General features: G+C 33.7%; 1 protein-coding gene across 1 annotated transcript; it reads left to right on the plus strand.

The window, feature by feature from the left end:
- Positions 1–26,569, plus strand: MS3_00010609 (uncharacterized protein). The gene is made up of 13 exons (XM_051218995.1): positions 1–109; positions 7,295–7,320; positions 8,548–8,589; positions 10,986–11,032; positions 11,810–11,982; positions 12,074–12,799; positions 15,113–16,045; positions 16,276–16,553; positions 20,263–20,527; positions 22,165–22,574; positions 23,538–23,837; positions 24,228–24,716; positions 26,135–26,569. Exons 1-13 carry the CDS (start codon positions 43–45, stop codon positions 26,426–26,428), a joined length of 4,050 nt encoding a protein of 1,349 aa, XP_051069299.1. The 5' UTR covers positions 1–42; the 3' UTR covers positions 26,429–26,569.
- Positions 26,570–27,598: the final 1,029 nt, after the last annotated feature.

Consider the following 27,598-nt stretch of genomic DNA (forward strand, 5'->3'; position numbering starts at 1 on the left):
TTCACTCAGCAAGCAGTACCATCATTGGAGGGCCATTTGATAATGTCATCTGCTCGTCGGATTTGTGAGAAACCCAGACGTAGTGAGAGTCATGATTCTCAAAATTCTAGTAAGTTACGTAGTATATTCTACCACTGCGCAGACCCTTAGAATAGTGACATGTCTTCTCCATGTATGGTATAGCATGTTTGAGCCATACAGTTTTCTAATCCCAAGTAATCAATAAAGGCGAACAGAAAAGAAAATACGCGCCTTAATTTTTTCTATTTCGTCTGTCAGGAGGAAATAATGCGGATTTTCCCCTTTGTATCGCTCTGTGTATTAAATGTCGCTGAGTTATCTACTTTTCGCCTAAATATTCAGCCAGTAAAAGTCGAGATTTCATCGACATCGGTCTTGTAAGACTACCAGAAAGTCTGTTGACCAGCATTTAGTTCCCTTAAACTCTTGAAAACTTTAAAAATCTGGGTATACTGTAGTGACATGTTATATACGATCTTATCGAAAATTATTAAGATCATAAACATTAGTACGTTACTAACAGTGAAAGCTATGTTTTGGCCGGTTAATAATTATTTTTCGCAAGGATTCAGTTAGATTTAACGTTGATCCTTAGAATGTCTCGTCAGTACCAGCGATCCACATCTTTCAGTTGCTGCAAGGACCTTCACAATAAGGCTAAGTCAGTTGTCTAGTGTTTTGCAATTTTAGAACGCCACTTCCGTTTGGCTTGCAAGTTATTGACTAACAAGTTGTTATACAGACAGATTCCATTTCAAAAGTAAAATGTTATAGAATCACCTGGCACTCGACCTTGGACAAAAGTGATCGTTTGTAGGTTTAGGAACGCTTAGTTTGTTGCTTGACTCACAACTTTAGTGGGTAATTGTTTTGCAACGGTTATATGCGTGAAAAATTCCATTAGTCATTAGTTGGTGGTAATCAACTTTCATCCTGGCTCAATTTTACATTAGCCCTAATTACATTACCACGACAGCACTATGAGTGAAAATAACAAAATAGCTTGAACTTGAAAAATGCAGTAGCAGTAAGGATAAAAACGACTGTATTTGGTTCAAAAAGGCAATATTTGTGTATGAGAAAATACCAGAATTCAAGATCTAGAGTAAAATAATGATTGAATGCATCTGCGCTATTATGACTAAATTTGAACCGTCTTAAGTCATTGAGTGCGATAACTGCACAGGCACCAATCAGGTGGTTTGCACTTTCCATATGTCAGGGACTTCACGGACTGATTTCATGCCTTGATTTGCCCGCCTCTAGCTTTTTTCCAACTTACTCCTACTCCAAAAAATGTCACCCGTCGCAGTAAGCATACCTAACACATCTTGGGCCACTTCAGTCGTTGAAGATTCACAGCGAAATCCCTAGTTTTCTGTGGTAAACATATGCCTAATCTCTATATTCCTCGCTTATTTATTTATCTATTTATTTGAGCACATAAATATTGGTATAGAGGGCCCTAAATACATATGTGCCACACAATTCACTTGGTTTATGTGAGGGATGTGATACTACACGGGTACCCAGAGCGAAGTAAGTGGTTTCCTTAGGGGGCCACACCCGGGGCCTTAGACCTAAAGGTCTGATCCACAAGGCAGTGGAGCAACGCCAGAAGATGCAGTCCCATGTTGGCCGGTGTCCAATAATTGGTTCATACACCATTTGTTCCCTCAGGATCCTGGATCCCATGTACACCATTGGTTCGGAATCAGGGTTCTCCAAATCCCCTAGGTGGACCTTCCATATCGACCAACCCGGTTAAAGAGCTGGAGTTTCGCTTTTCGTCTCCTCAATTTCGTGAACAACACCCCCGCCATGAGGTAGTGAGTAGGACTTCCCTGGAAGAGGCTATATACGCGTGGCCATGTGAGAGCATTTCGAGAGGGAGAGCGGCCTTTCCGCACTCTCGGCCGTACCAGGGTGCTTGAGGGCAATGATCCTTCAGCACTTAGTCTTTCTCTGATACCCGAACAATGTTTCAGATTCACTTATGATAAAAATTCTGCAGCCTACGCATGTCTTATACTTCTCTGTAGTATGTTTTACAACTATAGAGTAATACAAAGCAAACTTCATAGCAGCATGCTCACCCCTTGTTAGCGGATATACGTGTTGACTAAGGCTAAAAGAGCTTTCTGAATCCTTACTAATATTTCATTAGAATAAACTTACCAGGGCTAATGATGCTGAAATAAGTTAAGTGCTCGTCGCACTCCCCGTGATCAGTTTAACCGATGGTACAGACCAGTCCTAAAGCTACATCTTACGTCTGAGAAAAAAACAATTCAGACATGTATTGTAATTCACAGTGATCAGCAGACTGCACTGTCTGTGTTTTCATTCAATGGTAGCTTGCTGTCTGCGTATTCTAAGCTGTTAACGTAACTTCCTGGTAGGGGATTAATCTCTGAAACGTCAGATAGTGTTTTCCACAATATTGTTCATGATTTTGTGTGACAAAATCAAATAAAAAAGAGGGATTAGTGGGCAACCAGAATCCATCTAGAAATCGCAGCACTTTCTGTAAAATTGGTTAGTGGGAAGAATATTAAAATCAGCTGCGTTCGTAACTGCGAATTTTCTTTTTCCATTATTTCACTACTTTCTATACATGCAAATTACTGTAGCAGAATATAAAATTACCCGAGGTGAGACATCACTTCACATGACCACATCAATGCCTGCAGTAACGTTCAGAATTCCATGTGTCATGTAATATTATCCGTACATTACATTTTCATATTAACATGTTGATAAAATAACAATTTAAAGTATAATTGTGTGGGCAAATTTATTTGTTCGATTGAAATAGGCTATGGTAAATATATGTCTAGGGTTATACACCGATTTGTGTCATATCAGATGTTTTAGGAATACGAGCTCAATCCAACAATTTTAAGGTTCTTACACCTTTACCACCCATCTATGTACACCTAATTTTCTGGAAATTTTCAGGTTCTAAAACCAGCTATTGTAACATTTTATTACAAACTTTTTAATGCACCTTTGATTTAGATTTTATTGTTTCGATGAAAATGATTTTTCAATTTCAAGGTGTGTGTTTTTGTGGAGTGCTTATCGAACTACGTGGGTTTTTCGCAAAACTGTTTCGCTTTATGTACTATTTTGTCATCAGTCATTTACTTATGTAATATTTACGTTAGTGTAGCAAAGTGGGTGGTGTATTCTCATTACTCTTAATCCTTACTTCTTATCCAAAGTATAGGCTAAATGTCGATTGTATCCAGTTAAACTTGTTTGATACTTCAAATGTTTATAGTTTTCACTATTGATGCAATGTAGCACGCAAAATTATATATTCTCTAGTATAGTATCTTAATTTAGCATCACTGCTCTATTACGGACTGACCTTGTTTTAAGATCTTTTACCTGGAAATAATTGTTAGGTGTTTTGTAACTGGCTAAAATAGTAACAAATTAGTGCTTGTCACAGTAAATTAATGTTTATATTTATTGGATCCTGTCCTAATGCTTCAGTTTAGCCATAATACAACTCAACCAACCAACAGAACACGTTTCAGTTATCGTGTTTTAGAAACATACCGTTGTATCAACTCTTTATGGACTTCTTTCGCTATCATTTGCGTAAGGTAATTTCCCTCTACCGAGTAATAAACATTTTTGGAAGGTAACCCTAATTTCTTAATACGTATGACACAGTAGCTGAAGTAAATTATTTATTTCATGTGACTACTTGTAAACTGATAGGAGAAGTAGTATGCATGACTACTGTGGTGAGAGATCCTGTTTTACTTCTCTGATTTGCCCTCTCAATTCATTTTCTTGTCGTACTAATTGTGTCATGAAGCGCTGTTAACTCTTGGTTTGTTTCTGCGAGTGGTAGGTGGCTAGTTTTGAATTGATATCAAGGCAGGGTTTGTACTTTAAACCATATTAGATATAAGTAATACGATAAGAGCTTTAAATGATGTTTATGCATCCAACTATTACTTTACTGAGTAATCTACACTATCTGTTTGCATGTATTATAAACTGAAATCTGTACTGTAGTTACTCAATCAACGTTTTGCTTTCTATTTCTTGGCCTTAGATAATTTTCAGCGGGTAAATGTTCACATTATAATGTTCAATCGCATGTTGATTGGAATCATTTATTTCTGTTCTGATTTCGTTGTGCTCTGTATACAGTTTGATGTTGTTTTGCCAGTGTTACATATCTTTACATTCTATGTTTTAGGTCCATCTGTTTTTAAAGTGGCGCATACCTAGCTTTTTTGTTGCATTTTACTAGTGTTTGTCGGCTTTTTGTAGACTTTTTCGCCTGAATTTTATGTGCAACACGTATGCCTTATCGATCCAATGAAAAACATCTTGTTGCGGACATAACACACATATTTAAATTAAACGTGTAGGGATATTTGTTTTGTATTTAGATTTGTTTTCATAATGGTAATTACGTATACAGAACGGTAGAAAAGAGGTTCAGCTTTGAGGATACATAATAACATAGGACTAATGAAACATTGTGTAGACGAAAGTAGGGATTGATACTACTTCTCAAGGTCTTTGGTTTACTGGATTCTTGACTATTAGTAAAGGGAAGTTTGTTCTTTATTTCTATTTTTAATTGCGTCAATTTGTTAGGGTGAACGATCTAAATATTTACTTCCACCTACCTACTGAAAATGTATAATCTCGTTGTCAAAGTAAAACCTGCTATCTACCGCTCAGTATGTGTATATGCATGATATCTTGGTAATTATTTACACTTGTCTAACATTACAAGTGATGGTGTGTTATTTTATTCAAATAATATCCTTGTGCACTTTCTTGTTTGCACTATAAACTTGCCTTCTTATTAGCTGTTCAGGTTAATTTAATGTTTTATCAGTGTCCATTTTGTTTTCGTCTAACTGCTTACAAAAATAGTTTGCGGTCTTTTTTCCCATCAAGATCCTTTATTTTTTGATCGGTACTCTATAGTTACATACACTTCGAAGTACTTTTTGTTGAGTGAAACTTGATTTTAACATATTATGTACCCATGTTATTAATTTCTCTCCCTCATCATACCATACATTTAATATACTCATTAATTTTTCCATAATAATATATGAGTCAAGTCTTGTCTCTTAGATGTAGAAAAAGTATGGTTGTACATGTTTGTTTAGAATTCCTGTTGGCGTTTACATTAAGCTTTAGTTTCTCTCAGACGTCTAGGTAAATAGCAGAACAAATGGTGAAGTGTTCGACTTTGTCTCACTTTTCACTGTAAGTTTTATAACTGCCGTAGCATGAAAAAAATGTAAAATCCTTCGGTGATTTCGTATCTGTAGGTTTTTGTGTATTTGATACTATAGTTCTTTATTTAATTCGTTAAATGTTATTTCACTTCTCAAAAGTTGTTTCGTAGTTTTCAACTTAGTATCCTTCAAAAGTATGTAACTCGAAGCGTGGACACTGATTGAGATGCTTCCTGAACGTGGATTTAGTGACATACTGTCCATCTTTCCATACCTATAGATAAAGTAGGTAATTTACTTGGAATTCTGTCAGTTTTTCATGAGAACTCATGTTTTAAGGTAATCAACTCTGGAATTGAAACGTCTGGTTGTAAGACTTTTTATTTCATCAAGAGTTTGGATTAATTTATCATATATTCTGGAACTTGAGTTTTATGAAATATCATTCACAGATAAGTGACCCGGATCTTTTTGATTCCATCATAATTGAAATTAACGTAAAATCAAGTCATTCATTTGTCTTAGGGCGTTCTTTGCTTTTATTGTCGTGATTTTTGAAAAAAGTGTTAAGAATAAGACAAGCTAAGAACGTTATATATGAACTTGTCATTATTGTTAACTCATTTGCCAGGTACTGATTCGTGTACTTTACTTTGAGTTACATTCTGTGTATGGAGGTTAGTGATACTCCCTTGGTACCAAACCAAAGTAGGTAGTATAGTTGAAACTTGAGACTCATTGACTAAAAGTTGAACACTCTAACCATTTGATTAATTTCAAGAAATTAGCTAATTTATCAATAAACATTTTAAAAATGGTAAGACTGTGATCCAGTTAAGACGCTGTAATGAAGGATTTGACTAAAGTAATAGTTTTTACTCGTCAATTACAATACTTATTTAACCCAACAGGGTAAAAATAGTTTTTACTGGTAGGAAGAATTGTATCTGGTCGTATTCCTGATCTAACAGTTCCCAAAGAGTTTTGGAAACGTCCTAATAACTAGTGTAATAAAAATCATTTGTTATTCTTTGATTCGTATGTATTACTATTGATCGGACTGCCAATGTTTTAAAGTGAACTTTTACTTCATCGACTTAGTACTGGTTATAGAAAATTTGGGATGTAAAGCATCGTATTTGATTTTTCCAAGTTCAATTCGTCCTGATTTCCTGATGATCCCACTCATATACCTCATAATGTGTATTAAGGGATCTCAAAATAATTATCACATATATGAACTCATCAATGAAATTGGGATCCGAATAAAACTTTGTAGTGTCAATTAAATTGCATGTTGTACCAGAACAACAGTAAAATCTGAATTATCCATGTTGTAACTGAACGTGAGAAAACTTTTCTATTCACAGTATCCATTTTTTGGTAGGTGGATGATTTGCCAAAATTTAGTGGTTATTAAGTTTTATTTTCATTCCTGTTATGCTTTTGTGCAAATAATATATAGTTTTGGTCCAACCCCGAGTATACAGCTTTCATAATTTTGATTTAACATTAGTCGCTTCCAAAAGCAAGAATAATAGTCAGAACTACGCAACTCTTAAATTTACAGTATATAGTTTTGTAAACCACGTTGTTATTGTTGTAGAATATTTTTGAAAATGTAAAGTCGAGAATGTATTGGGTTCATAAATTACAGTATCGTAAAATCAGCAAATTATAATTTCTCAAAACAATCAAAATTAAACGTAGTTGTTCGCTCTTCGGGTTTCTGGATTAATCGTCGAACTGTGAAATCCTCCTTAAGCTTGAATTTTTTTTAATTCTGTCAATTAGTTTAAGGTCCTATTTAAATTTAAGCATATTCCATCACGTAACTCAATTGGATGATTTATCAACGTAATCAGTTCAGCCGTATTTTTATTCAAACATAACCGAAACGCCTAAAATCTACATCAAAATTTCACCAGTTTTCTCAACCTGGTAAGAGCGAATGTATAATGATAACCAAAGTATTTACTACGAACCTATTTTTCGCTTCAAGAAACAAGTACTTAATTTCCGAATACGTTTTTCTTTTTCAGATAAATATTCTACACCAAGTTCGCAGGTACGTACAGTCGCGTAGTCTTTTTATCCTTTCTTGTTCAAATCTTATTCCTAGCTATTACATACAACCTATTATTGCAGTACTTACAATTTTTTTTGTTAAGTTTTAACTTTCTAAGTATAGTATCTTCACAGTTACCAGATTGAGGTTACTTAGTTTAGGTGGTGTTTATTTTTTGGTAGTTTGCGCGTAATAATGTCAAATTCAGACTTGAAAAAATGTACTCTTATTGTTGCGTATATTCAGTAAAGAACCCTGCTATTGTTGAGTTCATTAGGTTGTTTAATTTATCATCAGTTTCTTTTAGGATGTTACCAAGTATCACTAATATTCCTAGTTCATAAATCATATATACTTCCGGACAGTTATTCTCACTATATTTGGAATTACATTTCCGCGTTCATTCTGTGTACTAAATAAAATATATTTCCTAAATAACTAAGCACATTCTGGACATTAAAATTTATTAACGAGACCATTACGTTATGCGAGAGATTATCATATGTCTCATAGTGACTACTCTAGCAAAAATTATAGTTATTCATTCTATATATTCTCATTAGTGAAAGCTTGTGAAACAAATATCTATAATTGTGCTAAAAGCGGATATTGATTTCCGCGAATAGCTCTAGTGTGGATGGATTTGGATTAACTCATGAATGTACTTTGTCTCACTACCTTACCTTAAGAGAAGCAGATTAATAAAGATGCACTTTTGTAAGAGGGTGTGTTTGTATTTTTACACTTTAATTAAATTTTAGCCGTTCGACATTTAATTCATAAAGTTCATCAAGTTTTGTGAATTAGGTGTTGGTGGGTAATAATAGCCTTCGTAATTAGTGTGTTCTCTTACTAACCTGACTACATAACATCGTATAAAAGCTCTTCAATTTAGGTTCAATTGGGTTGCAGACTTGAGGTATCATATGTGAAACGGTATCTAACATTGTTATTCCTCTAAAACTACTTTATTGCACATAATCTCCACATTCTATTTAGTATTGTAGTTAATATTCATTTGTCCATATTAAAATGATCATTTCCTTATTGTGTATCGTCGAAATTGTATATATGTGACCCTTTTTTATCCCAGCGTTTGCTACAGTAAACCACCAGCACCTGAATGTTTGATTGGTATGTCGTTACGATGTTACATTTTTTGTCTAGATACTGATATCTTTTCAATAATTTACTCCAGCGTAATTCTCTATTTTTTATTATCGACAGTCAGAAGTAACGAGATGTAAAAAGGAGAATACACATTGCCGAGTAAGATTAATCGTTCTAATCATTCATTAATAAATAAAAAGGAATAACTTAGCGTCAATGATATTTCAATCTTTAAATGTAGAATTGTTTAATACAATATGTAATAGCGAGTAAATATTTATTTTGCCACTATTCTGATACATCCTTCAAGTACCTGAGATAATAACACTAAACAGTGAACGATACCTCGTTCATTATGAACAGTTTTATCTACTTATGTTTAGTTGAAGTAAAATATATGACAATTAGAGGAAACATCAATGATTTGTGTATTCCGATTTAACGATGAAACTATTGGTATATTAAAGAAATCTAAATTTAGAGTGGATTTTTTCAAGACAATACTTATTCACTAGATTATAGGTGTATGCACATAGAGTTGCGAATTTACTTCTATTAGCCTTCTGTGTAACGTAATTCACTGACACTAACATTTGCTCGAATGTAATGCAATTGTACTCGGTCAGTGAAACAACTTTAAAAAATTCATCTGTGTTTAAAGGCCACTACAATAATAATACCTTTGGTCATACGTATCCCATAAGTTGTCTAGTTTCAACCCAGTAAAATTTACTGACACTGAAGCCCAGAAGTTTTGCTTGAAATGGACTCCTTTAACAACTAAAACTCAGAGCTCAAAATGGGATCTTGTTTTACATAACTTAAGGGCATATTTTGTGCTTACTAATCGATCTACAATCTCATGAATGGTTTTTGTCATATGAATCTCTTCTTTGAGATTGCTTTAAGAATAAGTCTTTACATCAGCTTGGTCATTATCTTAAGGGTGATGATTGACTTCGCTTGAATGCTAAACAGTATATTCGGTTGGGTAAATATAAATGAGTAATTTTAAATGTCTGAGTTCATTCCCCTAGCACAACTTACGGTCATATTGGATAGGCTTCAGGGGTGAAAAATAGCGATGGTTATAGTTGTCAAGTTATCAAAAGGTTTATAGTCATCTATTTACTATTTGTGTTTTAGTCTTCTTGTCTTTCAAAATTTTTCATAAATTCGATTATGTGACAAGTTATTGATTCATTGATTAACGTTAAATTAATTTGCATCTTTCCTTTTCCCCTCTTTCTGTGTTTATGATATATTTTGGCTACACACTTTTTGCTCCATCTGCTACTTCCCATCCTCCTGTAACCCTTTTCCTGTATTCTGTGTGTTTTTTTCTTTTTTTCTGTTTATTTTCGTGAAATCGTGTTTGCGTGCTTATTTGTGTATTCATCATTCTTGTTCCTGATTGTGTACTTTACTATAAAACACACGCTCTCTGTATGTATTGTCTGTCTAAAAGTTTATATCTACACACATTTATATACAAATGGGTATAGGAAATATAAATTAGGTATGTTGTATAATCAGTCTTACCGTTATTTTAACTATTATTATATTGACGTTTTGCATATTGTATTCTGGTTCGTTTCTATTTTGTTCCACTTCTCGTTAGGAGCAATCACTACATTTACTATTACTACTCTGCTAGTTTGATGCTCTTTTCATTTCGTTCTCATGCATTTGGATGCACTTCTTTTCATAATGAATACAGTCTATTTAACAAAATAAGAAACTCATTTGTGCGTTGCTATAGGAAAAATATATTTTATTGCTTAGTTCTCTCAATTATAGTATTGAATATTGGAGCTATCTGTGTAAACCACTTTCCTACTCTATGTTTCCTTTATATATTTCAAAGATTTACTGTATTAACAACATTCACTCAATATTTACTTTAGCATAATCTCATGGTTGATTCACACATAAATATGTTAATTTCTTTTGATTGCATGATATTTTTATCTTTATTATCATTGCAATCCTTCGTTAAATCATGATATATGTAGCAATAATTAAAAATGATTTCGTTCGGAATGCACTTATATCTGTTGTCTGCGTGTGTATGTTCGAGTGTTTGTGTGTTTAGTTTAGTTTTTAGTTTTCCTTTTCGTAAATGTTCTTCTTCTTGTTTAATTTGGTACCATAATTGTTTGCGGTTGTTCAAAATCTAATTGTTTCAGCGTAGTTATAATGTTTGTTTTTTTGTGTAGTTATTTATTCTCATGTTCTTTAGTTTGTTTCAATGTTATCGACTGGGAAATGCTGTTTTAAATATTTGTTCAGATTAACCTAATTGTATTGCCATCAAATACCAGTTGGTAATCTTAACTAGAGTCTTTTCATCATATTATCTGGTGTTGCATATCTAATAATAATGAAAATAGTTGATTAACTAACTGCTACCTTTTAATGAAACACCTTTTACAAGGCCGTTATTTCGTCACAAGTTTTTTCTAGTGAGTACTGGTTGTCTATTCAAATAAATGTTCGGCTGACTATTCCTATTGTTCTGCAGTTTTTCTTTTTCTTTTTCTCGCTAAAAACAGACTCCTGAAGGTGAGAATAATGGAAAACATACAGAGTCCAGTAGTAGGTATGTGATTGTTACTTATTTATTGCTATTTTGCTTATCTGTTAGCACTGCCAAAAATCGGTCTTTCTTTGAACAACTTCCAAAATTATCTTTTATTTTTTACCACATGGAATTATTCTTGTTAAATTAAATTTTATGTCACTAATGTTTTCTACTGCCACTGATACTACTAATACCATTCTGAGATTCGTCTTGATAATTCAACTCATTATACTAACATGTGGCAACCTGGGAGGATGTGCAAATGACAATGCATCACCAGTCAATCATAAACAACGTAGAACCTAGTATATATGTGTATGTTCAAAGTTACCACATCACATCAACACTGGAATCATTAGGATGACTATCAAAGTGTTAGCATACCTCAAACTCTCTGGGAGAGCGTCAGAAATGAAATAAAACGGCAGTATAATCACAGAGCAATGATGAGGTACTACAGAAATGTTAAGTAATTAATTTTAAACTAGTGGTATCTCTTTCCCGCCTTTTCAGTACTCAAGGAAACGAAGGCTTGAAAAAACGGATATTGGGATTTTCTAAATACATTTCTACTATCTACCCATTCATTCAGTTAATTAGCGCACAAAATACTGATTTAGGTTTCTTCCAAAATTATCCCTTTTCTTTCTAACTCTTCTTGATCGTACGGTTAGTTTATAAACTACCCATGTTATTGTTAGTTCCATTTCAAATTGTTATAACTGTTATTCATATACTCCTTCCAAAATATCTGTACTGAGTTAATATCTCAATCGTAATTCCAAAAATTTACAGGGAAAGTGACTACGGTTCACAGTCAACACGTAGTTCTTTATCGTTCGCTGTTAAACGTTCTGGTTTGTCAAATAAACTCTCCCATACTGCGCACTTTGAACGCAACAATTCAAACGATCAAAGTGAGATCGAGTCTTACCCATGTGATAGTAAATCTGAATCATCACATACAGGTGAGCAAAATTAATTGATAACTATGCTTCTTTCAGGTATTGATTTCCCATGATTCTCAACTTTCGATTGCCGGATTTTCGTTTTTTACAGATTGTAAATCTAACCAGAGGGAGTGCCGTACCAAAAACAATGCAATTGCTAAATCTTCGTTGAGTACGAGACGCACTCTTTCAGCTCGTATTCCTGATGATGATTGTTGCGATCAAAAAAGTGCTAGGTCACCGTACAAAAAATGTAAGAAAAGTGATACTAGTACTTACCATACTCCTACTAATTCTCGTGAGCGTGAAAAGTCAAAAAGCAGTTTTGATGCTGCAGATCATATTTCAAGTAATGCAGGCGATAGAAGTCCTTCCAGTAGATACTCTATGTCGGTTAAACAGAGCTCAGATGTCTGTATATCTTATTCCGAAAAACATGCATCATACTCTGATCAAAAACGAAATCAAGTTGGTTCAAATACACTTGTCGCTTATAATAGTACTGATGACGAATTGCCTCATGGTAATAAAGAACATTCACATGTGAAACGTAAAATAAGGCGGAAGGTTGATGATCAGTCACAGCGTAAAGATCATAGTTTGTCGGAAACTCGTCCTAGCAATCTTAGTTCGTCGTCAAATCAACTAACTCCTGGGAAGACAAATAGCGTCAGGGTTATCAAAGGTACTGCCAGATCTACGTGGGATTCAAGTGATAGTGATTTTGACTCTTCAGTTGTACGTACTGAAAAATTTAGTGAAAATGAGCAAACCACCTCTCCAGATAACCACCAGAAATCAAATTCCTTAGAATCCTCACATAAAGCGTCTCGTCGTAAGTATCATTTGTTTATCTTCTATTTATTCCTTTGTAATTTATCTGGAGGCATTGGCTATTTATTGAACGTTTTCTCTATCAATCATTCATAGATACCTATAGGGAAAGAAATACATTGTAAACATTCTTACATTGTCACTCACAGTTAAAAAATAATAAGCTAAACGATGAAACATAAACTAAGATGCATCAAATGGAATTTAGTTAATAAACCTTTGCATCTAAAGCAGTATTAAACATGGTTGAAAAACTCGAATTTGAACATAGCTTTTCTTAAATCATGGTCACTAATCAACTGCTTTAGTGGAAATATGTTAGTAACTATCATCATCGCATTTATATACTGTAATAATTATAGCTCAAAAACAGATTTCATGTTTACAAAACAGTTGTCTACAGCGATGATACGTTTTTGCCCTGTCTTAATCATTTTACTACTCCAATCAGTCGGTCAGCTACAACGTAGAACCATACACATATATGCATCAGTTCAGGTTGCCATACCTCATTAGCACAGCAAGATAAACACCGGACTCATAAAGTAGTTAATTCAATGGTGATAACATATAAAGGGAGGATTATATATGAGGATATAGTACAGCAAGAAAGAATGAGTTGGTAGAAAGAAAGATATGAAGCGATTTTAATCTCATAGTTTAAGGGAAGACAGAGTGTATACGCCTACACCATTGTGATCGATTCTGAGCCATGTCACCCACAGTCTACAACCATTGGTTACGATAATCACGCGGACCCCAATCAAGTAGTCTGCATCTACCAACATGGCTAAGACTAGAAGTTAGTGACTTCAAAGACTGCTGCCGCGTTTTGTTTTGGCTACCCCTAACTTTCTCCCAGACATCCCCAACACTAGTCAGCATTGTGCGCCGCGGTAATCAGTGTTCAGGCATAAGAAACACGTAACCCTACCATCTCAGTCGGTGAAGATTCACAACCTCATCAACTGATTTACCATCATTCCCTAATACCCTGGGTCTAACCTCACTATTACTTACCTGGTGGTCCCAGAAGATGCAAGCAATATTTCTAAGACATGTGTCATCAAAAATAGTAGCTTACGAGTATCTTCTACTCTTAATAGCCACGTTTTGCAGCCGTAAAGTAGAACAGAACGAACTGCCGCACAGTATACTCGTCCCTTAATTTATAGACATATTTCGCCATCGTCATAGGTGACGTAAGTTGGCAAAAGCCAAACGAGCCTTTCGAATCCGTGCAGAGATTTCTTCAGACATCAACTCATTAGGGTTGATCAAACTTGCAAGATAAGCGAAGTTGTCGATGCGTTTGACTTTTTCACTCCCTATCTTTGGTTCAGGTGTTGACGAAGGCCGGTCCTGAAGCAACAGTTTGCATTTAGAGAGGGAGAAACGCATTCCAATCATTCTCGTATTGTTACTCAGTGCTACCAAAACACTGCATTTTATCAGCGTTTTCACCAAACAGGACTATGTCATCTGCGTATTCTAAGTCAATAGGTGGACCTCTTGAAAAGAGATCAATTCCTGAAAATCCAGACGACGACAAAGTTATTTCCAGCAGTAGGTCTATGATGAATTTGAACGAAAATGGAGAAAGTGGACAGCCTTGACGGACGCCACTTGAGGTTGCAAATTTAGATCACAGTTTGTCATAAACTCTCACTCGACTAGTAGTGTTCGAGTAAAGAGCATTCACGAGGTCTGTGTACTTCGGAGGTACGCCTTTCAATGACAGATACTGCCATAAAACCTCTCGGTCTACAGGGTCAAATTCTGCTTTTAAGTCAAGAAGGATCACCATTGTCGGACGACGATAAGCATGCCTGTGTTCTAAGATCTGACGAGTGGTGAATATGTGGTCGACGAAGCCACGACCAGGTCTAAAACCAGCCTGATTTTCTTGTGTTTGTAGTTCACGAGTCTTAGTTAGGCGTCCGATTTCAATATTCTGAATGAAACCACTGTTCTCTTCTTTTTTCTTCCCCACTTACTAAAGTAAAAGCACAAGTTCTGCATGTGAACCTTTTTGATATTCACTCAATGTAATTTAAGATTGCATATCCCCAATATGCTACTATGTATTGTTTTGATGGTGTGTTGAGATTACGAGTCATTAATCTCAGAATGAGGATATTTAGTATATGTCAAAAGTCAAGAGATTGTCTGTTTGTGATCATCCATAGTCTTCCAAGGTTTATTGACTTAAAATGTTATGTTGACCAATTTTCACATTCATATTTGTTTGCGTTTTAATGAATGATATTAAAGTGGTTCATATGCATTTTATGTTTCTGTTCATATTGTTCAGCCTTAAACAAGTCCACTCTGTCAAAAGAAGCAAAAAGTGATTTAACTACGAAAAAAAAGGATTGTAGGCACCAATATGGTTCTAGCAAATGTGATCCAGTCAATTCGAATGAATCGCGTCCGAAATTATCTGGTAGAGATTCACATCACAGATGTAGAAAGAATTCAGATCGTCACCACTCCACAAGTTGTCGAAGGAAGTCTGTTTCATCAGGAGGTTCTGATGGCTCTCGATGTTGCAACAATCGAGGAACCTCTCGCACAAAGAGCACTATTGAAGGTGTAACACAGAAAAATCGCAAACGTTCACGCTCTCGTAGATCATCCTCTTATCATTCTTCTGCCAGTAGGTCGCGTTATTCCTCTCGTTCAGAATCTTCTCATAAATACGATCGACACAAACGTAGTTATAATGAGTCAAAGTCCTACAGTTCTAGGTCGTCTGCTCGTACTTCTCGTTCATTTCGCTCAAGTTACAGTTCAAGATCAAGCTCTGTAAGAACTCGACGCCATAGACATGTTAGATCTTTTTATCGGAGAAGGCATAGGCGTAGAAGCTACTCTCTTCGTTCACGATCTCGCTCAAGGAGTTGGCATTCAACAGATTCCAGTTTTTCTTCACAGTCTTCTCCCTCGTCACGTTCTCGTTATTTTTCACGTCGAAATACCTCTAAAAATCGTTCTCTTTCTCGTCGTTCTCGTACTCCTTTATACCGACCCACTTCATCTATTACAAAAGTTTCAGAAGATAATTTACGAACTCCACCAGAACATCGTCTCGCTCGTCTTGGCGTTGGACCAGTGAGTAAAGATAATATATCAGATAGTAGGATGAATAGTCCTTATACTGACCCGAAGTCCATTTCCTACATACCAAGCGTCGATGAGACAGTTTCGGCAGCTGTCAATAGAGTTGTGGGCGGAGAGAAATCCAGTAAGTACTAATGTGGATTTTTTTTAATCTAATTTTTTTCAAATTATGATATTTATTATTATTACTATTGTAAATGGTTTTATTCAATATAATATGTTTAGTACAATGTGCAATTATCAGTATATAATATTTCTCTTACTCAGTGCATTAAATGACTAATTTACTAAGAGTTTGTCTTATAAAGTAGTATTGGTTAACTAAATTTCATTTGTAATTTTACTTCATTTTAGAGTATCGAAAGTCATCACATGAATCTACTACAACAAATAATAACAATGACAGTAACAATTTAAAACCTATCCACAATTCTAAATCATCTGTTGAACGTAATAGTGATTCACATTCACAACCACCGTCTTCATCTGGTGTAGTACAGTCAAGTAATAAAACGTCCAGTCCTTCGGTACTCGTTGATATACCACTACCTCAAGATGCACACCATCAAACCATTGATAATTCAGACAGCAGAAGTCATACGAACAAATCTGTCCCTTATATTGGACCACAGGTAGGTTTGTGTTTGCTTTTATTCCACGTACTTAAACAAAGATAGATTTTTAAGAAAAAGAAAAATACTTTTTTATTAGTGCTAAAAAATTTTTAGTTCTCATTTAAGTGTTATTAACAGATTTTGCCACTACATAATATCACAGTGTGTTATTGTTCCATGAACCTCCGTAGTTCATACTCTTAACTTACCTGAGGAAAAGCCATTTATTCATATTCAGCAGAATCCTTAATAGTTTTCATAACGATCCTAAATTTTTGTAGTAATCACTTTAATAATATGGCAAAAAAATTCAAACTTTACTACCCTAAGATGACCTTATCTGATATATCATTGAGTTTTGTCCGATCTATTTCCAGACCTCATTGCAAATTAGTTCATCAAATGTAGTGAATGCTCAAATATAAATGGTCTTTGGAAACAATGTTTATAGTTGTTGAGTGTGAGTCACTTTAAAACAAGCAAATTATAAGTCTCATAGCCTTCTTTCAACTACTATTGTCCTACAAATTTTGAACCCTTATGCCGTATACTCCATTACTACAAACTGCTAAACTTTTGGGTCATTTTTCGTAATTTAGTGTACAAATCAAGCAAAATAAACCTAATAATTGATAAATTCAATACTCACACTTTAAGCCCTTGATTTCGTTTTTAATTGCTACGATCGCATCCACCAATTATTGTAGCTACCATGCAAATAATACAGTTTACAGCTTGTGTGTCGAGTTACATGAACTATGTTTGCTCAAAGCTACGTTCTGTCCTTGATCATTGTTTTTGGTGAAAAAAATCATTCCATCGAGGCAGGTAATAAATTTTACTGTTCACCAAACTTTTGAGAAAATTGAATCACTTCTTTATCAGTATTCTGCCAATTATGATGAACTCCTTTACAAATTATGCAAAAGTAGTGAGAAAATAGGTTAGTTTGAAAATTGTTCACCATATCTTTGGTCACATTAAAAAACAATTGTTTTCTATTTCAATTAAACTTATTTACGTTTTCATTTACATCTTCCTTCTCTAAGAAACGAATTACAATCTTTAAAGGTAATTTATAAGATGTGGGAATGTAAAAAGGTCCTATTTTATACTTATAAATACTTTTTGATTGATTATTCTTCCATTACCCTTCAGAATGTATTGTCTGTATTTTGTTTCAGAGTTTTCATCCATCATGTTTATCACATACTACACCAGTGTTTGTTACACAACTACTTATATTTTTAACTATTTTTTGTTTTGTCTTTTTTCAAATTTTTTCTTACGGATTTACAAACATCTACTGTTTACGTTTTAATCATGCACATAGATAAATAAAATAAATAAATCAACGTTTTACTGGTTATTAGTTTAGAAGAACAAGTATATTTTCTACTTTTTGAAGTATTTATTTTGTTATATTCATTTACCTAACCTACTCTTCTGTTTATGCATGCTTGCTCCTTAATAATTTCTCTTGCTTATAAATGAAAGTTTATTACTATTACTATTATGTTTATGCTTGTACATTTGTTTGCCTTTTCTCTAAAACGTCTTTTGGCAAACTATATATATATATATATATATATATATATATTCAAACAAGCCACTGATTTTCTAGTTCATATAAATTAATTCTCACACAAGCATAAATAGGTGCATGTTTCACTTTTTTTTTGACATTGCTATTGATTTTTCAAATATTTAATTGGCAGATTTTTTTTCTCATACTCTTACACAACTTTTAACATGTATCTTTTTTTAACACATACCAATATATTAATAACTTCAGTGTATAAAGAAGATTTCTCCACTCTTTACTTCTATATACTTAACTTGAATTTATTTTTAATTTCACTTATTTAAGTTTAATCCTATTCCTTCTAGTTAGTTGTATGAAAATGTACTGTTTGTAAAATTATACCTGAAATAACTGAGAATCTAAACGTTCATTTGTGTAAAATAATTCCAACGATATTGATATTAGTCGTATGTATTGATTACTGATCAAAGTGCATTGAATATTGATTATCTTATTAGTTCGTAAGTGTGTATGTTGATGATGTTTCCCAAGCAATATTTTCCGCTGATCATTATCAATAGTATTTATTTTGCTTTTGTTTGTAGACAAATATTCTGTATTGTAAACTCAACAATGTCATTCATTTGCTAGACAACATTAAAGTTGGATTGTAGATGTTTATCTTCATATTTTTGATAAGCATGAATTCAACATATTCTCATTTTTGATTATATTTACTAATTATCCTTAGCCAAGTAATTGGTATGGATAATTTACCAAAATAATACTCTATCATAAGGTAGTTCTCCGAACTTTAGTGAATTGGTGTTTAAGTGATAAAAGCATTCCATTTTAAGTCGTAGTTTTGAACGTCACTTCATCTACTTCGGTTTGTATAATCGATTGGTATCACCGACCCTCACATAAAGTGAGACTCATAGGAAAGCTTATAAATCTGTACTTGGTAAATAAGTAGCATTTTTTGAATTATACCTAGGTAACTATAGAACGATTTATGATCATTTAGATGACAGACCTAGGACTTGAAATTAGGTAGACAATTTAAACAGTTTGTTAAGTTCACACTTTTTTTACCTCAACCAATTTCTTTTGAGTTTTGGTATTTAAAACTTCTTTTATGTATGATGCTAACATGCTTACAATACAAATAAGTGTACTCCAAGAATCTAATTTGTAACATCCATTGAACTCTCTTCTAAAAGAGTGATATGCATCTTATATACTTTTATCTTCACTTCTTTTCATCATACACCCACTTATTATCTGTATTTGCAAAGTACACTCAATTTCTTTTGCAGCTTAAAAACAATATTCCTTAAGGAACCTATCAGGTGTCTTTTCAATCTAAATATATAAGCAGCAAATATATCCTTTCTGTGAATTTTCTAATATGGTTTATTGGACGTTTCTCACAAGGATGTTTGTAATTAGTGTTTAGCAGGACGCGGTGTCGAAGTCGCAACAATTGTCGGACAGAGTGAAAAGCTTCAGTGCATTGAATGAACGGTGTTTGGAGAACACTGTAAGACGAATCGAAAAGAGATTTCAGATTGCAGAATACACCGGAAGGTGCAAATGTACAATTGAAAGCTATATATATGTATTATGTAAATACTTTGTAATTTCTCGCAATAAATATACATTCCTCCTACCTGTTGTCGTGTTTTACAATGGGTTTATTATTCTCAGTCTTACTATAGTGCTACTAAGAAACAAAAGAAGCAGTCAGTTTTATAGGTGAAAGTAGTAAATTGGCTAAAAGTATTTCTAATTACTAGATAAACATACTTAGCACTCTCAAATACAACGTCGATTCATCATTAAATAACATAGATTTCATATATTATCATTAAACCATTTTTCAGACTGCTTCGTTTTGATCATTTATTGATACATACTCATCTACCAATTTGGTTATATAGCCCCGTTTTTTTTATTAACTACCGAAAAGGCAATAATTGTATTATTCTGAGACAAGTTGTTTGGTTTTTTCATTCTTCTTGCGCATGATTCATCTTTTACTTTTGTTACAATTTACAGCTTATCGTAATCTCACTGATTGTAGTTATCGCAATATACACTGACAGGTTTTCTAGACACTATTCTGTTTTATGTTTTCACTTCACCTATCCAAGTGCTTCATAAAAATATCCTTTTTTATTCGTATTTTCTATGTATAAGGTTCCTCCAGAACTAGCCAAACGCTTCGGCTTATCAGTTAGTGACACTACAACAAAGCTGGAGGTCCGTGATCCTCTAACCTCAGTTTCAAGTGGTAACTATGTGGAGATTAGTTCGAATTCTATCCAATTACAAAATACTCCTAATTCATCTTCTGTTACCGTTTTGGTCACGTCATCTGCTAAAAGTAGTAATGCTCCGGAGGTAGCCAATTTCAACCCTCCAGAATTTACAATTCCACCTGAACAAGTTGAATTATATAGACGTATGTAGAGATTCTATTTACAATAGTTCAAGTCACTCATAAAATTTCTTAATGTTGACTTTATACCATTTTTCGAATATTCCTTTGGTAAGCCAAACTACAATGAGCTTCTGATATATGAAATCAGTTTGTGAGTATTCTATTGGTTGACCGCCAAAAATCAACGTAGAGATATTACAGTTGTTCTTATAGATACTGTCATTCCCTTACTTTTGCAACTTATTCTAAAATTGCGGAGCTACATCCCCTCACCCTCGTATGTTTTGATCTCAGCAAGTGAATGTATAAATCCTCACATTGATGACGAAATTCAAATTATAGTTACAGGTTAGTTGATGGCTCATCACCTGGCTTACATTAATCAGACTCAAGTTCGAAACCAAGTGTTGTTAAAAGAAATGAAAAGCAACACCACTAAAAAGTTCGGGATTATTTAAAATTTGGTATATATATCTTCCTATACTTATAGTCCCAAGTAACGTTTGAAATGGATATTGTGCTGGTTTGTAACCTTTTTTCCAGATGAACATTACATATTAAACAAAATAGCAACTTAATATAAACCATGCGATCGTTTGACGCTGATCAGTTTATAACAACAATAATGGTAATAATAGTAATGCTAATAATTACTACTCTGACTTAATAGAAGCTGCTAACTCGACTGTTATAATTTCTCTTATTACGACACAGCTATTTCTGTTGCTTAGTCGTCTTGGACACCGATTCACTCGAAAAGTCCCCAGATCAAAACACTGTTGGACAGGAACGAAATTATTAATAACAAGGGTAGATGTAAGAAGCACAATAAAAAACGTTAGTATGTTTATTGTTTTTATACAAAAGGATTCTAGTCTCCATGTATCCACTAGCACTGATTGGATAAGAAATAGCCAATCAGCGCTCACCAACACAATCGTTCACGAAACGTCCCGCTAATAGCGACCGTTAACAATAGCCACCTGTTCTCTCATTCCAAACACTTGACATTTTTTGTTGCCAATCTTGAAGAGGTTATTGAAGCACTTATAACTTTTATGAGTAAATCTTTCAATATGTGTTATCTAGGCTTTTGAATTATTTTATTAATTGCTCATGGATAATTACATTTTAGCCATGAATTCGATCTAAAGTTAAGACATTAATACTTATCAGATTATTATCCGACAAAAAGTTTCGTACATAGTGGTCAGTACTTCTATAATTTATCTACAGCTTCACGTTTTCCGGAATAATGTAATTCATCATATCGGGCAATTTGATTTCCTGGTGCTTGCTTAGTGTCCATTGCAGCGCATGATGGGGATTTGTGATCACTTAGAGAAAAGGTAAATCTGATGATGGTCCATTCCGAAAGCAAATACGAATTTCGGTCAATGTGTCCGTTTTTGTCTACATAACTTTATGAGTATCTTCACGTGCATCAGCCGATTAGGAGTCACTCTTAATCAACGTAAAACCTAGCTGAAGTTGCCAAACAATGTTAGTACAGCATAATAAAAATATCATGACAAACACTAGAGTAATAGAAATAATAACATTATCAACCAGAGACTAATAAAAAATCACTATAAAATTCAATGACGAGCTCTCTGTTGTAACTTTATTGAGAATTTTGTCACTTTTTACCATTTTAGCGTTACAAGAGCAAGCTAAAGAACATGCTTTACGTCGGAGTGGGATTCTGATGCCTGATGAGTCAAGATTAAATCAAATTCCCTGTGAATATAGTTTTCTACAACAGCAACAAGTACAGCGACAGTTAGCGCTTCTTCAACAACAACAGCAACAAAGTCAAGCCTCCATTGTATTTACTCCTGCTAATGTTATTTATTCATCTCCTTCGTTACTACCCTTATATGCTGCTGCTAATACTCCATTAATCTCAACCATACCAAGTGGTAGCATAACAACTCCTGGTAATATTAATGTCACTGAAACCGCAGTTCCACAACAATTATCAGCTGAAGCAATACTTTTAAAGCAACAACAGTTGCAACAACAACAACAGTTATCTGCTCTGTGTGGAGCTACTTATCAACATCAGGTGCGTTTATTGTGTATTTGCATAGACTTTTCACACTATTTCTTATTTACATGATAAGACTTTGGTTCTCACTTGATTATTTTAATAAGTTAGTCTCTAAACGTTCCTTTAGTTGTGTAAACATGGTGATTGTTGTGTGATACAATCGAACAAAATAAAACCATATTGAAAAACTATAGTAAAAGTTCATTTGTTTTTCAGTAATGAATTAATTTTTGATCCATGCAAAGGTTTACTTAGTATTCACTTATAATATTTGATACTGTTTGGGTTTGATGGATTCAATCCTTTTGTTAATGTTTCTCTTTTAGGTCAGATAATTTGAACTTCAGTGATTATGTTAATTTGTGAGAAATATTATTTTTAAAAAAACTTTTGAAACCTTATTGATATTTGTAAAATGTATTGTTACATAAAGGTCAGTTGCAATGAGGTGCTGAGATTCATGCTACCGTTTTTTTGAATCTTCAGTATAGTAATATTTTGTACTTCACGATTTCATTCGTTCCTTGTGAAATATATGTATACCCACTATTTGATTTACTACTCCTATTAGTATTTATTATATTGAATCCTTCAATTCCCGTCTTTAATTTTTTGTGGCTGTTCTGATATGATTTATCACAACTTGAACGGATGCATGTTTATTCGGATCCCTAAGTTATTGCTGAAACACTAATGACCATTCATGTGGATTTCGATTTTTATAAATTATATTTCAGCATAACTGTACAAATCATTATTCATCTAGTGTGTTATTTAATGCTTTCTCAATTCATACTCATGGGAAATAAAAGAAAATTCTTCCAGATTTATTGTATTATACATCCACCCAAGTCGTAATTCTCAAAATTCTTGCTCAATATTATGAATTTCAATCCTTTTTTTACTACTATTCCCGTTTTCCAACTTCTGGTAATTTTTGATATTTCTCATGTAATGTTTTTCTAACTTTGTAATAAGGCTAATGGAAATGAAGCTTCACAAATATATCTCGGATCTGTCAATAATCCACATATTACATCCAGTCTAACAATAGAGCAGCCTAATACATCCACATCATTCTCTGGTAACGTTAAACTGGAAGTCAATCAGTTATCTGCATCCATTCAGCAAGCACAATTACAACAACTAATTGCGGCAGCCGCATTACAATCAGCTGTTCAAGCTAATAACAATAATAATATTCATTCCTCAGCAAATACAATTCAGTCAGTCAATCAACAACAGTTACTGAACCAATTGATTGCTCAACAATCTCAGGTAAGTTTAAATATGCTTGGTAGTTCATAAAAGCTGTATTTTTGAAACCGTAGTCTTAGCTTTACCTAGTTCGACACTAATAGGCAGTGAATTCTAATCACATTATACTAAGTGGTTTTCCCGCTCGACTTTTTTCATCAATCACTTATACCTCAATCGATTTTCTGGACATAATCATTTGCAATATAGTATACATTATTATAGTGATATTGAGGAAAAAATCTTGGCTTGATATGAATATGATATTTCTACATATTTATCATTCAGTGAGTATAATCTGTCTTTCCTGACCCTATTTTCGTATTCCTCTGCTGTATAAACGATAATTAGTATACATTGTTTGTATCTGGGTTTTATTATTTTATTTTTAATGATTAAATTACATTTTAGCTATCTGGATTCAATATTGCTCCAAATCTAGTAACAGCTTCTCTGTTAGCTGCACAACACCAACAAAAGCAGTTAATAGCTCAATGGCAGAAACGTGCTCTTGCTTTGGCAACAGCAAGTCCTGCTGGTGATCAGTTAAAGAGCGCTCAAGAAAGACGACTTCCTGTCATCACTCCATCCGCTGCTACTCCTGCTAATTTGACTGTCGCTACTCCTACTAGTTTAGCTTCTATCATTAACGCTGCCAATTCATTACCAGCTGCATTACAGTTAGGCCTCTTAAGATCTGGTCTCAATACTTCTATTCTTTCCAGTGGTGCAGTAAATCCATCGACCCAAAATCAAATAGCTTCTATGGCTGCAATAATTGCTGCAGCACAACAGCACCAGCAGCAACAACAGTGTCAACAAGCTACAGCTCTTTCAAATTCTCACCAAACTCTTGGTGCGAGTTCAACACAATTTCCTGTCTCTTCTTCAAATTCAGAGGTACTTTTGTTGTGTTGTATTTTAAATTTTCCAAAGGGCGTATGATCAAAAAAATGTAATTTTATTCTATTTTTATGTTTGCTTCCTGATATTAAATTACTACAGTACTAATTTATACATCCCGAATCTCGTCAAGATTTAAATTCATTAATTAGTGTAGGTATGCTTTTTGGATCACATCAACATTCAGACTCTTGATAATTGCTGCAGTATAATTTTATATGGGAATACAAATATTTGAGTTCCTGAAATTGCAAACAACGTATCCAGTAATGATTCTCTTCAATTATTCTAAACATACTCGCCTAAACAAGTGAAGTATTCAGCACAGGTTTTATAACTAGTCAGAAATGTATGATCAATTTTGCTGTAATCATATACCTTGTAAACATGAAAATTAGTCAGCTTGCTCAAAATAAATTTAATTGAAAAAATATACTAATGATCCTAAACCACCATGTATTCCAATCTCTAATACAATAAATATAGTTTTTTTATATCCCGATGGGTAGAAAAATCATATTTTTGACGTTTCGTGACTTAATGTAAACCACTATAAAGTCTAACCTTGGCGTTAATACCCATAAATCCATAATCTGTTAAGAGTAGGGGTCACGTAGACAATAAGTCAGTAGAACATTTAGCACCATTCACTCCATCGGGGCGTTATTCTTTTGATGCATTGTTGAATACGATAGTTAACAGTTTCGGTACACAGACTCGATAATTTGAGGATGGTTGTTGTGTATTTTGATCATTAACTTCCACATAGACCTTTAACTGTTTAGTTATCACGTCGCTTTAGGTTCACCAAATTTAGTATCTTGATGAGGCATCTATTATTATTCAAATTATTGTATGCCCTTAGTTCTTCAACTCAACATAAAACTTAGTACTCCACGATTGTGATACACTAGGTACTTAATTTTAGAATTTCATTACTTATATTCAAATTATATCTTTTTTCATTAAGTTTAGGGGTTATTATGAATTTTCGTTATTTGAATATGTTTGTGCATTTCTTCTATGCTGTACATTTCTGTGTATTCATTTTGTTTATTTTACATACCAATCACCCATTTTTGTTGCATGACTTCGAACAGATGGTTAGTTTTTTTAAATTGCCTTTATGACCTAACTAAGCTATTACAATCGGTTTATAATTCTAACTTAGAAAGTCAAAAAGTAATCGCACTTTGCAATAGAACAACTCGCTTATTCCAACAGAATTAATTATCAATCTGATATTTTTAACAACATTAATCCATGTAAAATTAGCTTCTGTTGTAAACTGATTGAAGCAACAAGCAAAAAACAATTATCGAGTACTGATGACTAACTTCTAACGATTATTCTAGAAAGTAGTTCATGTTTATTATTCCTATAACTTTTCTTCTTGATAATTTATTATTTTATAGTTTTCCGGTACTTCTGTACAGTCAAATTTATTACCGCAGCAATTGCAACAGCGTTTATTATCGTTGCAAGCGTCAATTTTACATCAGAGACAACAACAACAATTAGCTTCAATGAATAATGCAGCACTATTACAAGCTGTGATTGCCTCATCCCAACAACAACAACAACAACAACAGCAAATTGTTCAAAGTCAATTTCAGCAACAACAACAACAAGCAGCTCTTGCTGCTATTTTAGCTGCACAAAGAAAACAACAACAAGCAACTCAAGATCGTTTAAATAAACAAATGTGATGAATTACGAATATAATCTTTGATTTATTGACTTGTAAAGATAATGAAAATTGTATATACTAATCAATTAGTCAGTATATAACAATGTGTTGGTTTTTTTCTTTCTGTATGATATTTTATATATAGTTTTAATTTGTATGATTACAGTTTGATATTAATTACTTTCTGCCCCGTAGTTTTGGTACATTTCTAAAGTACTTGACTACAAGAAGTTTCTTATCTATATTTTATAAATTAGGGATATCTTATACTAAAACGGGTGGAATTAATGTCATATAACACGGTTAGCCTAACTACTTTGGTTTGTTATCTTACATGTCCACAGGAAATCTCATTTTAGACTAGTGTTCGGAGTTGAGAGCTAAAGAGTAGAATTCCCATTCATTAACAAACTTCGGTACTTTTAAAAGGTTAACAATATAACTGTGGCTGGAAATGTCACATTCTGTTAGGCTCGTCGATCAAGATCCAAAGGTCTTGACAGTCAAGAGATTTTCTCTAACAAATAGAGCGGTGTTGCAGAAATAGGAAGCTGAATATTGAAAAAGATCCATCTTTACCGTTAAGTGACATTCCATTTTCTATTATGTGGGAATAACGAGCGGCTGTAACCGAAAAAAAATGCAACATTGAGTACTACTTTACTATCGTCAAGAGAACGATCTAATAAATAAACTGATCAAAGGTTGGTATAACATTTACCTTTGATACAGTATGGTGATTTTCTTGTTTATAATAATAAACGTTGAGAATAGGTATAATATTAACAATTAAACAATTAGAAGAGTCCACTTTAGTCATGTTAGGAGGACAACTGATTTCTAACGAAACGCATCACATGGTCCCTTTAGGGGTCTTAGCACTCGATGATCAGACAGGTGAACTGTGGATCAATCGATGCAACAAGACTGTTCAGTTAGCGATTGCTACAGAAAAGACTACCTGGAGCATGCGGAATTTACGTTTGTATGAATAATTGGGTGGTTTAAAAATGATTACGGTCAGCGAACCTGGTGGACGTTCCGGGGGAGGGGGTAGTGTTCGCCCTGATCCATAAAAATCATCCGCACAATGACAATTTTATTAAACGCCTAGGACATTCGATTCTTTTTTGAAACCAATCATGAAATTGTACTTTTTGACAAACACAATCAGCTGTCGAAGTGATTC

The sequence above is a fragment of the Schistosoma haematobium genome, chromosome 3 (assembly GCF_000699445.3).
Source record: "Schistosoma haematobium chromosome 3, whole genome shotgun sequence".
In the NCBI taxonomy this organism is placed as follows: domain Eukaryota; kingdom Metazoa; phylum Platyhelminthes; class Trematoda; order Strigeidida; family Schistosomatidae; genus Schistosoma; species Schistosoma haematobium.

Bases quoted from the DNA above. Each gene is read 5' to 3' on its own strand.
- MS3_00010609 (XM_051218995.1), top strand. From the start codon at position 43: ATGTCATCTGCTCGTCGGATTTGTGAGAAACCCAGACGTAGTGAGAGT. The intron at 110-7,294 runs GTAAGTTACGTA...TTTCTTTTTCAG, and splicing joins TCATGATTCTCAAAATTCTA to ATAAATATTCTACACCAAGT. The intron at 12,800-15,112 runs GTAAGTATCATT...CATATTGTTCAG, and splicing joins CTCACATAAAGCGTCTCGTC to CCTTAAACAAGTCCACTCTG.